This window comes from Lonchura striata, chromosome 3, assembly GCF_050655825.1.
Source record: "Lonchura striata isolate lonStrDom1 chromosome 3, ASM5065582v1, whole genome shotgun sequence".
NCBI classification, from domain to species: domain Eukaryota; kingdom Metazoa; phylum Chordata; class Aves; order Passeriformes; family Estrildidae; genus Lonchura; species Lonchura striata.
In genome coordinates this window covers 105039391-105055729 of record NC_140705.1, presented here as the reverse complement: position 1 = coordinate 105055729, position 16339 = coordinate 105039391, and the positions used below count along the sequence as shown (strand labels likewise).

Genomic DNA, 16339 nt, shown 5'->3' with positions numbered 1-16339 from the left:
ACCGCGGCGCCGCTCGGCCTCCCGCCCGCCGGTGGCTCCCCCCTCGCCGGCGGAGGTCGCGGGAGCCCAGTTAAAGGAGGCGTGTGTAAAGATTTTGCAATGTCCCTGCATGGTGTTGTAGACTTTCCTAGCAAAGAAACCGGCTTCGGCTTCTTTAAAATCCCCGACGACTCACCTGATTAACCTGCCTGCGGTTCTGAGCTGACCAGGTAAAGCGAGCGCCCGCACCCCGCACCCCCCCGCACCCCTGCCAGCTGACATTGCATGGGGGGCATGTTTGTGCTTGGAGATGAGCCGCTGCCAGGAGCGCTCTACCCCCCACCCCCCCGCCCCATTCCACCTTCAGCCCTTGCCAATTGCACTTGCTCAGAGTCATTCACCCCCCCAAAAAAAAATCTAGCTTTGGAAAAAGCGGCACGACAGCGCCGGCCACCCGGGGTTCAGTGGCTCTCGCCTCTCGGACAATTATTTAAAATTACTGGCCTTGATGAATATGGGGGGGGAGGGTGGGGGGTGAGGGGAAGAAGGGAAGGAGAATGATTTTTTGGCTGCTGACAGATCCTACCCCGCAGGTCTTGTGTGTGTGTGTGTGTGTGTGTGTGTGTCCCTCCCGCCCAGGGTCAGGAGTGCCGGGAAAGTGACGAGGCTTTAGCCAAGCAAGAGTTTAGGGCCGGGGGTCCCGGGGTGGCTGCGAGCGGAGCAGGGGGAGCGGGCTGTGCCAGCCGGTGGCGGGGCGCGCGTGGCTGTGGCGCGGCTGCCCGTGCCGCCGTGCCCCCGCCGTGCCCCCTCGGGAGCCCGGAGTGTCCCGGCTGCGGCGCGGGGCGAGGCCGGCGGGGGGCCCGTCCTCGTCCCCATCCCTCCCCCGGCCGCTCGCTCCTTCCTGGAACACTCGCGCGGGCGGCAGCGGAGCAGGCCCGGGGGAGCCCTGCCCGCCGGGCGGGGGTCGGGGCGCAGCGCTGCCCGGCGGGAGCGGCGGCGTGGCCGCCCCACGCGGGACGCGCTCCGAGCCGGGTGCCGGGAGCCGCGGGCGGACGCGCGCACACAGCGGCGGCGGGGCCGCGCTGCCGGGATCAGGAGGGGCGAAGGAAAGTGTGCAAAGTCCGCGCACTGCCCGCTCCTCCTGGCACTTGGCCCTCCCAGCGCGGCGGAGGGGAGGAGGAGGCGTTTTGGGAAGTGGCTGCCTGTGGGGTCTGAGTTTGACCTGGCAGTGAGGAATTTTTTTCCCTTTTGTCAATTTTTTTAAAAATTCATTTTATTTTTTCATTTTCTCCTGGTCATTCATGCCATAAAAGCATGACTGGTCTGGAGGTACATTTTGAAGTGTTGCAGGGGATGCACTCCGTCTGCTGATTCTAGTTAATATGTTTTTCGTGATCCCAGAAAAGAGAGGACTGCATTTAAGAGATGACTAAATAATGGGGGAGGCAAGTAAAAATGAGTAGAATATAAAGGAGACAAAAATGAAGGTGAATGGTAGTGTGGGAAGGCAGGCATTGAGCAGCTTGGCTTTCTCTCCTGTAATTCTCTCCCTCCCCTATATTGTACCCCCGTCCCACTGCACCCCTACCCCTGGAATCCTGTCTTTTGATACTATTAAGGATATTCTAACAGTAAACATAGCACAACAGAAAAACAGATGACAACCCCCCCATGTCCCCCCTCCTCCTGCGCTTCAGCCTATCGGTGTCTGTGACTGTGAGGGAAATCCAAGTGCCCTTTGTAAAAACCCACCAAAGTTTTAGGCATTTATTAGCTACCCTGTTTAAAATACAACATATAAAACTTGCTTGATACATTTCGTTGTTACTCCCCTGTTTTATTTCAGAGGACAAAATGTTCTGGTGTAGCATGCCTACCCTCACTTTTAGAATGGGAGTAGTTTACAATATAACCTACATTAGATTATACATGGTGCGTGCATTGCATTTCCACTGAACATAGTCAAAGACTTAGAATGACGAAGCGACTCATGTGGTTATGATCTTCCTTGTCTTGGGAGCATCAGGGTAGCTGGGTGTCAGCGTGCTGGGGAGGGGGGCTCCGTGGTGCGAGGTGTTTCACGTCTGTGCAGGAATCTGGCAAGTCTCCTTTTAGAGGACTTGAAAAATGTGCCGGGGGCAGGAGAAGGTAAACACGAACATTCTGCATGCTCATTATCAAAATAAGGAAAACAAATCAATTGCATTAACTGTCTGTGCAGTAGCACAGTTATTCCACAGTATTTTGTCAGAAATTAAAAGGTTACCACTAGAGCACTATATCCGTATCTCCAGCCTGGCACCACTTATTACTGCAATGGTATTTCAATATTAAGTGATCTTAGAGATATTTCGTCTTTCATTTTGAATCCCGAATTTGAATCAGTATTAGGATGTCAGGGCTGTGAGATAAGGTATAACAAACTAAGTAGACAGCTGAAGGGCTCCTGGTGAAGGTGTTGCTGAGAAGGATATCTTGGGCCGTTCGCAGTAACCTTGTTTACAGGGACATTTCAATTGCAACCTGAATTTCAGCGAGAGGCTGCCTGGACTAATGCCTGAGTGTCTGAAACCCATCACGAGTGTCTTTTGCACTCTAAACCTTCTCTCTGCCTTCCTTGCATAATCGTAAAAACTTTTCTGGAAGGTTAGGATGATTTTCTGATATGAAAATTAAAATGTTTTCCTAAGAGGAACACTGCTCTTTGAACTCGTGTACATTAGCAACAAAGTATTCATGAGGTTTGATTTTTTTTTTTTGGTTCTCTGATGTGGCAGGATCAGTAGTTGCACCAGTCTTTTTAACTTCACGAATATGGCTTTGATTTATTGTATTTTAGCCTCGGTGGTTTCAAATGTATTTTGCAGCACATGAAGTCGGTTCGAGTCAGAATGTGAAAAAGAGGCATATAGTAACAAGGAACAGTTTTGTAGTGATCTGCTAATTTTTTGTTTTCTTTTCCTAAAGCCGTTCCAGGAAAATCACGTGAATTTAGCGAGTGGGTGCTAAATGCCAGCAGCCACATTGATGAAGAAAAATGCTGTTGAAATACTTTGGAATAATAAATAGGATATGTAATGGTCAACCACAAGATAAACATTTTACATGGTGTTTTTATGGCTCTAAATTGGCTGCATTGTAAACCAAGCTCACTACTCTATTAAGACATCAGAGTTTTCAATTATTTAAGATTTTCAGTCAGGCCATCTAATACAGTCTTCATCATCCCCATCAGAAAATTATGCATAAGGTTGTAATTCCTTGTTGTTTCTATGTGAGGGCTTTGTTGGGATGGGGGTTTAATTTTGTCTTATCGGGACAAATATTACAAAGCCCACACACAGGGAAAAAATGATATGGAAATAGCCCAGTCCTAGAAAATGAGGATAGTCATGGCACTGAAATGTACCTAATACAATTTGAGATCCACTCACTAAGAAACCTTGACAGTATCTGCCTTGCAGGTACCGTGCATTTGGAAATACTATATCTCCATTTAAATGCAGATCTTCAGTTTTCTCCAGGGGGCAGTTGGCGAATCTTTCGATTGAACCGGCGGTACTAGAAAAACTAACTGAAGATTTACCCATGAACAAGAGACCCTTTCAAGTCTGCTTTTTTGAAATAATGATTATAAAATTTCCTAATATTGCAATTTTATATTGATTTTGAATGCCTTTTCAGAAGTCACAGAGAAGGAATAGTGCCTTTTACTCAAGGTAGGCCAATGTCTGCACGCTTGTTTAGCAATCCTAACAGAAATAGCTGCTACAAATAACTTCTTTGTTTTTACATGGGTATTGTGTTTGCATGTGAGTTTTGTGAAACGGACAGAGCAGTCTTGCTTTGATTTTGACCTAGATTCCTCCTGATTATTCCAATACAGCTAGTACCTGCTTATTTCCCACTGTGAAAATAGGAGAACAACTGTTGATGCTATCTTGCTGGGTCTGCATGGGCAGTAGGCACGCATGTCCAGTCCTCTCCCCTTCTCCTCCTCCTCCCTGGCTTCCTTAGTAATGGATAAAATAGCACTGGGGACCAAAGAGGGTGTAAGCCTGTATTTCCCTTTCTGTGAATTTTCATTCTTTGAGGGTTTGATTCAAAGAAAATAGGGGAGGGAATAAAAAGTGGAATGAGTGATTATTTCCATCTCCCTATTTGGCATGCAAATATTTCACACTTACAGGGATGAACAGGGCCATAAAACAAGTCATACATCCACCTTATGCCATATTTGCTGGAAACTCAGTGTCAGCAGGTGCCAAACCTCCTTAGAGGGACTTGTGTCATCTAGTTTCTAGACCAGTTTTCTATATTGTTTGTCAGCTCTTTAGTTTGCAGTGTAACCCAAGGATTGAATTAAATGCCCAGGGCACAGGGAATGGCAGCTTTCTGTTTGGGATGCTCAAACTACCTGAAGCGGGGCAGGCAGTAGGTCCTGATCTTTTCTGTGCTGGGAGTGGTCTATGCACTCACTCTGTGCATTCCCGGCTGCTCCTGTCTTTTCACCATGGGCAAGGGCGCTGCCTGGGGATGCTTCCCTTGTCCTTGTGCCTGAGCCATGAGACTGTGGAAATACCATCCATATTATGCTTACCTGTTACTGGCATATAGCCCACTGGCCTCAATACCCCAGAGAAAACGTGCACTTCAGCCACTGCGTGGAGTTCAGGTAGATCTGCAAAGTCCAATCTTACGTGCACCAGCATTAATGGCAGAGCTTCCATTCAGCTTAATTGATATTCCTATAAACATCTTCAGGTTTCTGTTTCTAGTGGAGGCTACAGCTGGGTGGACTTCTTAAAGGGATGTTTTGCATATTGAGGTTGAAAGGGAAGTTGAGCCCGATACATTAACTTATCATCTGTGTCATTCTCTTGACATCATTTGGATTACTACAAGCATAAATGACAAGCAGATTAGGTGCAAGATCTTCACACACACATCCTTTTTTAGCATGTTGATCAGTGGCGATGTTACTTCTCTGAAAACCTTATTCTAAGTCAAGTCCAGGCAAGCACAAATCTGTGCATGCATATACAAGTGGAGTAAGGCCTATCCTTTACAATACATTTTTTTCCTTTAATATCTAGGCAAGATCTCTTATTATAACTTGACCATTAGGGGAAAGAATATGGAACTTTTCTCAAACAGCTTTTCTGTTGGGGAATCTAGTGGCAGTTGCTTTGAAGCATGTGTAATTGATTATCATACATTTATTTTAAAAAGGAGACATAACAAGGAATCTAACATGATGTTTTGGAATACATCTTCTCCCCACAATGTTCTTGAGGGAAATGTAAGGTTGCAGGCATCATTTCATGCCCTGTATGTTTTTGAACATAAATCAAAGAAATTGTTGGAGAGTTATAGATGTTCATAGCAACTGTAGCTATAATAAACACATGCAGTATATATTTTCTAAGCTATTTTGTATGGGTGAAAAGCTGAAGCTGGCATTTTGTATGAACAATTCAACTTAATCACTGAAAATTTATTTCCTAGTTAGGGTGGTTTACCAGTGTAGCATGAAGTTGTACACCTTCGTTTAAGTTCATCTGGTTATTGAAGGCTCAGTTAAAATTGGAAAAGAATTTAAATTGGATCTAGATACCTTGAATGAATTATTCCCAACGTCAAATTTATCATGTATCCTCCATGGTGATATTTACATCTATATTATCACCTATGCTGGTTTCAATGCATGCTGGATATTTTAGAGAGCAAATAAAAAATAAGAACTGTGTGAAAACCCAGACAATTTTAATTGTACTCATAGCACAAAATATGAGCATATTTAATACAATGGGACGGAGAATCTTGAATGATTGAGTAGTGCAGAGCGTCTAATGGGAATAGCAAATAGCTTAGGCATACACAGTTCCCAATGATTGTATTAGTTTTGGTTTAAAGTTTTAGTTTAAAGCAACTATTATGGAGGAGAAGAATATAGCCACTCATTTTTGTGATGATGCATAAGGTGTTCCATATGTTGATTAGGATCCATGTTCATTTAAAAGTTAAAAAGAAAATCCAGTAGTCACAGTTACTATATATATGGATAGATGGAAGAAAGGATACATTCGGGACCTGTGCAGGAATCACAGGTCTAGATTAACAGTTTCAGATTTAATATTTAAGCAAAGTCCTAAGTGTCTGAATAAAACAGGTAGGATATGTTTCTTGGAGTCTCTGTGTACTGTTGGATTCTGAGACTGATAATTAAAACTGATAACTGCTTATTGAAAATCTTGAGACTAGCTGAAAGGTGTGACTTGAAAAGTGTCATTATGCTTCTGCTGGACTTCGTTTCATTGCAGTTATCCTCAGTTGTTCCTCTTTAATTACAAATCTCTTTAAATGAGAAAGCATGTCTCTTATTACTTGACTGCTGGAAACAAAGTTTTAAAATCTAAAACAAATGTTTGTGTAAAAATGGAGAATCTGCTCTCATTTGTGGTATTAGCTGTAAGTGTCTTCTTGATGATATGTTTGGATTTTAAGGCCGGCATGAATTAAACAAGCTTTCTAAATTGTTTCAAGTGACAGACGTCAGGGAGACAGGGCATGGCCCATCTTGGACACCTGTACTAGTTTAGACTTTAGAAGAGCAGGCAGTGGGATAGGTTTCCAAGGGCTACCTTTTCCACTGGGGATAGGAGGTATGGAGACCTAGAGCTTCTAACATCACGTAAGCCAAGGGTCAGCCTCCCCTTCATTTCTCTCCTAGCTTTTGCTCCCCATCCTCTCTGAACATTTTTGTGGTCCTGCCTTAATAGCCAGACTACTTTACCCTGCCTTCTGAAGGTTGGAAAATAGGCTTTGAATTGTTACTATTCTCCTTGCTGGATACAATGCTATGAAAACAAAATTCAAGAGAAAATCAGAAAGGAGAGAAAAGGGAAGTCGGGGTGCTGCAGGTTGAGGTGTATCTGGGAAGTCTGGGTGGAGAAAGATTTTGCAGTTCCAGTTTGTCCCATGTTTTGGCCTGTGTATACTTTTACAAAAGAAGGTAGCTGAAGGAACTGCGTCCCTGGATTTATATTGACCCAGCTGTGGCAAGGGGGCACAGTTACATAGGAGAGGTAAGGAGGAGTGGAGTCAGACTGGATGTCCTCCAGCCTTGACAAGAGGGTCTGTGTGGGTAGGACTACTGGATATGGTTGTATTACTGCTCAGGCAGCATTCAGAAGTCTCAGCTTTTCTGTGCTGACAGTTGGGTATTTAGAGGCTGTTGAGGAGGAAACTTCATTCACTGAAATTCCTGCATCCACTGGGATTTTTTTTTTTTTACTTGTTTTAAATTAGTGTCTTGAGTTTCACCTGGCAAAAATAACTTGTTTTACTCTGTGCTGAATTTCCAACAGAATAAAAACCCCTCTTTTGCTATACTAGAGTCAAAAGGTACCAGGTGGACAAGTGCTGTGAGTGAGTTATGTGCAGTGTGGGCAGCAGGCTGGGCACTGGAGCACAGAGAGCAGGCGGATCAAGGTCACTCGTGGCCCTTTGTATGGCACATCTGGGAGCAGGGTGCACAGCTGTGAGCTTCAGTCCTTTACTTTTCTCCAGCATGCAATCCCTTTCTCACTGCTTGAGCAACAGAGGGACAGAAGCTGTGCTTTTGCAACATGCATTAAATGTGGTGGTGTCAGCTTAGGCAGGGGAAGGTGAGGTTATGTGTGAGGTGACGCAGGCAGACAGGGAGCCCTGCCTTGTAACCAGGATTTTGAGTCGCTGCCTTGCAGTGTCCCTTGAGGGAGAAGAGCAAGATTAAACCTGCTGATGCCACCACACACTTCCATTTCTCTGGTGTGACACAGTCCAGGGGTGGACAGGAGCCCCTTCCCAAAGGAGGGAGACAAATTTGGGAGAAACACATGTTAAATCAATATGGTTCCCCTCCTGTAAATGGTGCCTACTTTTAACAAAAATTATTTTGGATGTTTCACTGATCAGATTTTGCTTCTTCTTACCATTTTTTAATTTGAAGGGAGGTGAGGACATGAACTATGAGTGTCTCAGAAAATTGGGCCAGAAGCCCTTACACTTGTTTGTGCTTGTGAATGAGTGTGTGCACACGTGTGCAACGTGCATACACAGACTTGGAGGTTGTGTATGCACAGGACCTCAATTATTTTGCTGTTTGAATCACAGAGCACGTTGTCTTGATGTACTGTCAGTTTTGGTTTCTGCCCTTTGGAATAAAGTTCAAAATATTAAAGAAATAACACGCAATATACTAGTAGCTAGAATAGTCATAGTGCCTGAGGGGAAAAAGGGGTGGTGATTAATCAGTTTCACAAATGCCCAGGAAAAAAACCTCAACTCCTCCTAACCAAACCCTGCGATGGTGCACTTTTAAAAGGGATTCTTCTAAATTTTGTTTCTGAGGTTTTCTGGCTGTCCTGGAGAGAGAAGTAGGTCCTGTTTGGGAAGCAGCATGCAAGCTCATGCTGTGACTGAGTGCCAGGGGCATGTGTGGTCCCAGTTGTTCTTTGGAGAACCACCCTGGGCTAAATGGTGAAACAACTTCGTCTGAATTAATTATTGATAATTCTTTAACAACAAATATGAGGATCTGTTTGGAGTATTGCTTCCCAGTTAAGAGTTGAAATCTAGTTCTAGTACACGTATTCTTAAATGTTGCTTTTCTGGTCTTACCATTTGCTTGGACAGCAGTAAGAGCTGCAGAAGCTGGTGCAGGTTCTGCCCATCCCTGGTTTGGTTCTGGAGGGCCAAGGCAGGAGCTAAGAGGGCACTAGCAGATACTGAAGCCCCACTGAAGCTTTGGTCAGAATTTTGCAGAATTTGGGATGTTGTGCTCCATGGTTTCAATCCAACAAGGACCAGGCTAGATCTGACTCTAGATAAAATACTAAATGAAAAGAACAAGCCACCTTCCACTTCCAAAATCTTTTGATTTGTATTCTGTATCAGAAAAAAAAGCACCGAGCAGTGCGTGACTGATGCAGGGCAGGCTCAGGATTAATTTAGGATAAACAGGATGCCTGTTGCACTTAATTTAGACATTCTAAGGCAGAAAATGCTTTTGAGTGCAGCTAACAGCTTCTCATCTGCAAATGTCACAATCAAGACAAAGCAAAAGATACTGTGGCGAATTCTGCAGTTCACAGTCCTGACACAGTCAGAACCTCCTATTACAGTGAGGGAGACTTCTGCTTGTATCACGGCTGCCTGGGATGCAGGATTTCAGAGCGGCATTAATAAAAATAATGCAGTAAAAATACAATTTCAAAAGTCCTGCAGGGCATGCAGCAAACGCCGGAGGTTTGAACTGGGTGAAGTTGTCAAAGGTTGCTTTGCTCCTCAGAGCCTGGCAGTAGCTCCAGTGAAATGTGATGCCATTGGTTTTCAGCAAAGGTTTCTTTCTGCAGGGCTGCAAACAGAGATCAGCTGCTACTGTGTATACACAACTAGGGAGCAAATCAAGCAGCACATTTAAGCAGCCTTTTTAACCCTGAGACTTTCCAAGATTTCTTCTTCACGCAGGAAGTTTCCTTTATATTGTCAGCAGTAGCACTTTGCTCATGTAATGAGATCAGAGCTAGGATCACTGCTGCACAGTAGAAAGACTTCCTTAAGACATTTGTCCTTGAAACTGCACCAAACTCTTGGAAGAACCCAGAACCTGTAAGTATGTATGATATAGGCAGCAATAGCACGGTGCAAAGCTGCAATCAACCATTATATGATATCCGATTAGCAGAGCAGGAGGGATTTCTTTTTTCGGATGTTATGTTACATTCATTTTCAGTTTGTTCTAAGGAAACAAATCAATTCGGGCTTCTGATACAGTGACTTTGCAGTAGATGAGCTGGTAGTAATATGTTTGATTTAACTATTTGTTGCTGACATGTAGCTTGTGGGACAAATATTGTAGCCATCAAACTGTAAAGAACTTTTATGATGTTTTTAGGCATTTTTAAGGGATTTGGGGGTCCATCTTGCAAATAAGTTTCTGCTTTGCTCTTTGATTTTGGCAACCCCACCCTACGCCAAACTATAAATAACAAGGCAAACGGAATTAGTCCGTATTGTTCTTAGGTGGCAATAAAATATATTTGTTTGCAGGCTTAATTTAGTCGTTAACAATGTTGCTCTGTTTAGGGTGTTTTTTGTCTTAATTGGATTCTACTCAAGGCTGTCTATTTTGTGTTTTACTATCTTGTCTGTGTCTATTTAAGTTACTTTGACGGGACTGCAGTCTGGTTAAACCTGTATTTAAGCACTATTTATATTCCAAGCACATTTCTGGTGAAATAAGTGTTTGAGATTTTTATTTTTTTTAAACCCTTGAACAGTATAGTTGTATTAGCAGTGAGCGCCAGAGGAGGCACAACATGGATGAATGTCAGACATAGACCTCATAACCCAAGTCTTCTCTGTACTAAGTCTGACCCAGACGTGTCCACTTTGGCAACTCCAACTAATAAATGCCTTGAGCTCCCTTTCAATAAATTTTTCATACACAGCAATACTTCTGCTTATCAGATTAATTTCTCCCAGGTTAGCCTGATTGATAGCTGGACTGTGATTTCTTAAGAGCTTTCTCCATGAAACCCCACTGAAGAGCTGCATTCCATTTAACCAGTGAATGTAAAAACTGGTAACCATGGATTCAGCCACCACTAACTGTCGAGAGCAATGACTTGTTGTAAACAATACAAATGAGCCAGGATAGCAGAAGCAACCAGACATGAAATTATTTTAATAGAAATTACGGTAAAGGTCATGTGATACTTTATTGGCTTGAATTCAGTGTTAAAGGGAAAGTATTTCGGTTTTTCAGGTTTGATTTAAATGCACATCTCCACTGGCTTCACGTCCGTGTAAGACCTCCAGAAGGGCAAATTAAACAGTTCTTTGGAAAAGCCTCTGCTTAATTGTACGTTGTGACTTAGGCCCTGATCCTGAAAGTGTAGGAATAGCTACAGTACATGAATAATCAGTGGGATTATTCCATACTAAAAAATAAGTATGTTTGTAGGATTCAGACCTTTAAAAATAAGTTAGTAAGAAAAAAATATATTCTAAGGAAATAATAACCTGTCACTAAAGGTAAATAATGGAAATGCAGATTTTACTGATGGTGTGTGGTTTGACTGGAGATTTTTGTTTGCTTGTTTCAATAACATGAAAAGAAGTTATATTTATCCCTTTGTTTTTAAATGTTCTGACTTTAATTTCTCATCCAATGTGCCTCAAATCCTTCTCCTAATTTATAGCCTCTTGTATGGAAAACTGGTAAACCATGGTGTCAGCTATTATAATATAGCATGACGATAGGCACATGCAGATCGCATGAGCAGTCGTGTGTCTTGTCTCAGGAATTTCCATCCCTACGAAATCTTTGCTGACTCCCAGCTGTCACATGGCTGTCACTCACAAATTCTGACCATAACCAAATCCTCCTTGCCTGGGCATGCGCTCACCAAACCTCTCTATGTACCCATAGACACAGCCACCAATGTCGCTGCTTAAGCACTTTCTCTGCATAAATGTGTCTCTCCCCCAAACCTGCTGCATTCCTCTAATGTATTTCCCTTAATTTTTTTTTCCTGGGTGCTTCTTCCTTTATGTGCCTTCCTTTGTAAGGAGGAACCTGGAATAGGAATAGTAGTCAGTAAGAAATGAAAACAAAATTACCTTTATGTGTTATTTAATATAGCATTTCAAATTGGTGAGAGTTTAAATTCACAATTTTCATGGCCCCCTATACTTCTTCAAGAAAATTAACCCTTACTGGTCTGTAGAGAAAATACTGTCACTTTGCAGTATACTGGTTTACTGTTTTGTGTATTTATGTTTTGTGGCATTTATATTATTTGAAAAATTTAGAGAGTCGTAGGCTGGAACTTTGGTTATTTTTATTTTTCTAGGTTAATTCTATACTTCATACATGTCACATACATCATCTCTTTTGTTTTACCAGTAATTTTGATTCATATATTTTTCAACCAGAAGTATTTCAAACAATTCTCATCAGTCTCTTACAGCTGACCAGTCTTAGCCAAGCACGGGTTGCCACTAAAATGCATAGATAGATGCAGGAGAAATTCTGCTCTTCCTATTTTTCTGAGCTGCATTGCCAGACCAAGGGGGCAATTGCTTCTGTGGGTCAGGAAGGTGAGATTTAGTTTATACATAGATTAACAGAAGGCATAAATAGACTGTCTTTTCTTGATAATACATACTTTTGAGAATTAAAGGGAAGCAATTTAAACAGGAATATTTGGGGGGGAAGAATACCAAATTGCAAAATATTTTCTGTTGTTTGACTTTGTCCATGTTAAGAGTGTATTGGCATCCTCCTATATATCAGACCTGTCAGTATATTAACATTTAGCAAAAGGGAGGAGGTGGCTGGACAGGAAAGATACCACCTTGACTTTGCGTCTTTATCCTGGAAAGAATCCAGAACCGAAAGTAAAATGCAGGTGAAAGCACAGTGAGACTCCAGACCAATATCCAAGTAAATCAGGGAAATCACACTGGCCTCCTTACCATGAGCTGATTACAAAGCATCAGTAATTCCTTCAGCCCTTGAAAACCAGGTAGGAGCTTTATCAGTCTTTGAGTCTGCCACAGGAAACCATGTTTCAGGAGAGGGGATAATGCAGTGTTCAGGAAGCAAGAAAGGAGTCCACCTTGACTCCATGGACTTCAGTGGCATGGGAGAATGGGTGATTTTCCTCTGCTTAAAGTATGTTTGGCACCTTTGTGATCTGTGACATACATGCTTATTCTGCTCTCCTCAGTTTCGCATTGAATTTCATATGCAATATGAATTTTGATTGCACTGATTTTGTAATGCAAAATTTGCAGGAGTTAGTGAGTGAGCTGCCAGAACTCTTGGCCTATCTGCAGATGATGGGAAGAACTGGGAAGCAGGTTCCTTTGTTTCTCCCATGGTTTATAAAGGTCAGATACTAGTTGATGGGTAGCTGCAGGAAAATTTTCATTTGAAGCAGAGCTCTGGGAAGATGTATTTGAATCCCCAAAATGCAGACCTCAGTGTTTTAACCATAGAGGAATATTAGTGATTGCAGTCAGTTAAATGTTGCAGTGCATACCTAGGATCTGCCAGAAATATTTACCATTAAAATAATTAATGATATCTGTTTTGTAATAACAGTAACATTAATTTGTATTTTATTGTTGTAATTCTATTCTAGTTTTATGCCAAGATCACTTTTATCAATAAGATAGTTTGTATATGAAAATATTTTATTAGCAGTCCTTTCAACTAAATTCAAGGGGAGTAAGTACAGGCATCTTTAAAAAAATAAAAATGGTTTTGTGATATACAGATACAAGATGTAGGGAGTGTAGGGTAAACTGTTATCCACATCCACTCACACTTTACTTCATGGTTGAGACAGCCAACAGCACTGCAGGTAAGTGAGAAATAAATTGGTAACTTTTGCCAGATGGATTCCTGGCTATTAGAAACTCAACTGAAATGACTTAATTCCATTGAGCATGGTAAACTAGTTGGTCACTGAATAACAAAATATCATTCTTTGAATTATTAACCCTTTGTAAACATTACAGTATTTTATAAATTTTTCCTCCTTTCTAGTTGTGCCTCTTAGTTGGTGTGATTAAGAGAGGTGGTTTTTTGAGGGCTTCTGTAGTCATTTTGTCTTTTGGACATTTCCAAATGTGCTTCTTTCCACAAGCTATTGAAGACCCATGATTTATGGGTTACAATGTTCTCCAGGTCAGCATAACTGTCATAGGGTCTAAACTCAGGACTGTGATCTGTATCATCTGCATTAACTTTCCATTAACTTTCTGTGATTAGAATGTGTCTTTGATTATTCTGCATTATTCCTTTGTACAAAATAAGGTCGTTCTCTGTGTAGTTTAGTTTTAACAGAACTAGACTGTCACTGACCATCAGCTTTTGCATGCATAGACTCTCTCCTTCCTGGCAAGGCTTTAGGCCCAGATCCACAAAAGGATTAGATGCCTTAAGTGGGACTTAAGTGGGATTTAGGCATTGAAAGCCCAAACTGAGATCCTCAATATCCCCACTGAACTGCCACCTAACCTTAGAAGTTGCCTAACCTATGTGAGTGCCTATGTTTTCAATATCCAGCTTTCCCAGGTGGCTAAAGATCTTCTTTGGATGTTCTCAAGCACTTCCATCCTGACAAGGTTGAGCCTCTCTGCTTCTGTTTTTCCCCTCACATCCCAGCGGACTTCAGAAAGTGCAAGCTCTTGTTGCAAAATGGTGGATTTCTGTGTGTGATATCTCTCACTTTCTCCAGCTGTGTCCTTGAAGGAAAGGACCCTCCAGTAAGTTTCTTTCAGGAGCAGCCTGGGAACCTTGAAAAAGCTACTGAAACGAAAGAATTTGAGTATCACTGCTTAAAAATGGAGCTCCTAGTCATGAAGTGGGGCTGCTTCATGATGAGTGTGGCCTTGGCCTTCTCCTGCTGGCAGCATTGGATTGTTCTTGCTCGGTGATGACCGCTCCTGAGTTGAGTGGCACAGGAGTGACTAGCAGGGCTGAGGGCTTCATGGCACAGGAACAGCATCTAAAAGCTGGGCACTGGGATGTGAAATATATAATCCTGACTACTGACTAATTTTACCCTCTTCCTTCTGAGAAAATTACTTTCCGTGTCAAACTATGACACTCAGGTCTTCTTGGAGAATCCAGGCCCTGGTGTTTTGTAACAGCAGTATTTGGAGGAAGAGCTCTTTTCTGCATGAAGTCACTTAGGGTTTTACCTGGGTGTGATACATTTTGGGTATTTTGTGGGTGGGTATTTTGTTTTTTGGAAGCCAGGCTTATTGGGGTGTTCCATGTGCACACCCAGACAATAATAACCACTTTTTTTAGGGCTTCAGGCTCAAGTGTTTCTGGAGCTGTGGCAGGATTGATGTCTGTCTCGCTCTGCAGAGGCCAAAGCAAATGTCTTGTTAGTAGCAGAGTAAGTGGTCCTGTGCCATCAGTTATTTCTCAGCTGTACTCGTGACATTTCATGTGTTCTCAGCCATGTCTGTTGTTTGTTTAAATCCTGCTAGGTCCTTGATTTATCAATTTTCTGTAGACTTTTGTTCGAGTGGTCCCAAATGCTATCCTATTTCAAATAGATGCATCCTTATCAGCAAATAGTCTTTCATCAATATCTTTAACTCTTTCACGTAACTCTGCATATGTCCACTTTGACTTTCTCTTCTTTAAAATACTGATTTTTAATTTTTTTTTTTAATGGGGGCAGTATTTAGGAAATCTCTTTGAATTTCTCCTGAATCATTCTGTCTTTTTTGTGACAAAGTACCTTTTATCCACATTATTAGATAGGCATATTTTTCTCTTCTCTTATTTTTTTTCCCTGAGAGACAGAATTCTTCTCAGGGAATCCCTAGTTTATTAGTTTGTTAAAGATAGCCAGACTGGGTGCAATCTTAATATTATTTCTTACTGCTTTTGATTTATGGACCTGTGTATAGTTCCTAAAACAGAAATACAGAATGTAGGACATATTTGTATAGAAGTATAGCCTAGAAATTGTAAAGGCACAAAAAAATATTTGTAAATTTAGAAACTGTAATAATGAAAAGCCTATATACAATGAATAAACGTAACATGTAATGATAAGTGCAGTGTATGCTCCTTAGAAAGCCTAGAAGTGTTTATATACAGGTAGGTAAAATTTGTATGACTATCTATGATAATGACACCTTACTACCTAAGGATATTATTAATGTATTTTTAAAACTGATACAGAGAGGTCTGTTATTTTAAAGGAGAGTGTATGTTGTAAATTAACCCGTAACTTTCAGTCTTCTCACTTTGTCTTTTCAGAATGTCATGCTTGAATTATTATACATTTATTTTGGCATTTCAGTGCACCCAAACATTGTGAGCATTAGTTCATCATACATCATGAACATATGACTATTGTATGGAACCAATTTTAGGTATAGGATGTTCAGCAAGTATTGTGCCTTGGTGGCTGCCAGATCACTTGCATGCTTGCTAAATCCTGTGCACAGGGCTTCCGTTTGCTGGGTTACTCATTGAGCTTTTAATAGTCAACTTAATTTTAGTTAAGGTTCAGTTTAGTAACTCTTGCAATTAGTGGAAAATATTGCCAGCATTCATCTGGTAAACCAAATTACTTGTGAAAGGCACACACGGACTGTGTGCGGAGGCAAAAGATAACCGATCGATTCTGGTGGATCCCAGCATGACTGGCCTTTAAGGGTAAATTTCAGAACATTTTAATCATTGGGGGTAACCTTGCAGAAAATGGAATATCAAGTTTGCATGTAGGAGGACGTTTGGTCTCCCTTGCTCACCGCTGCTTCCCAATGC

At 41.9% G+C, this 16339-nt stretch overlaps 1 protein-coding gene across 49 annotated transcripts in view; it reads left to right on the top strand.

Moving 5' to 3' along the window:
* The window catches only part of ESRRG (estrogen related receptor gamma), a 371594-nt gene that overhangs the window by 600 nt on the left and 354655 nt on the right, over positions 1-16339 (top strand). For 29 of the 49 annotated variants that reach the window (XM_021547567.4, XM_021547568.4, XM_021547563.4 and 26 more), the window contains exon 1: positions 82-209. The exons of 1 other annotated variant lie outside the window; for it this stretch is intronic. Coding sequence is in view for 3 of the 48 variants with exons in the window: in XM_077781871.2 (XP_077637997.1) it covers positions 9536-9633 (98 nt within the window). In the remaining 45 variants the exon portion in view is untranslated. 19 more of the 49 variants (XM_085577152.1, XM_085577153.1, XM_085577132.1 and 16 more) reach the window with 7 other exon arrangements.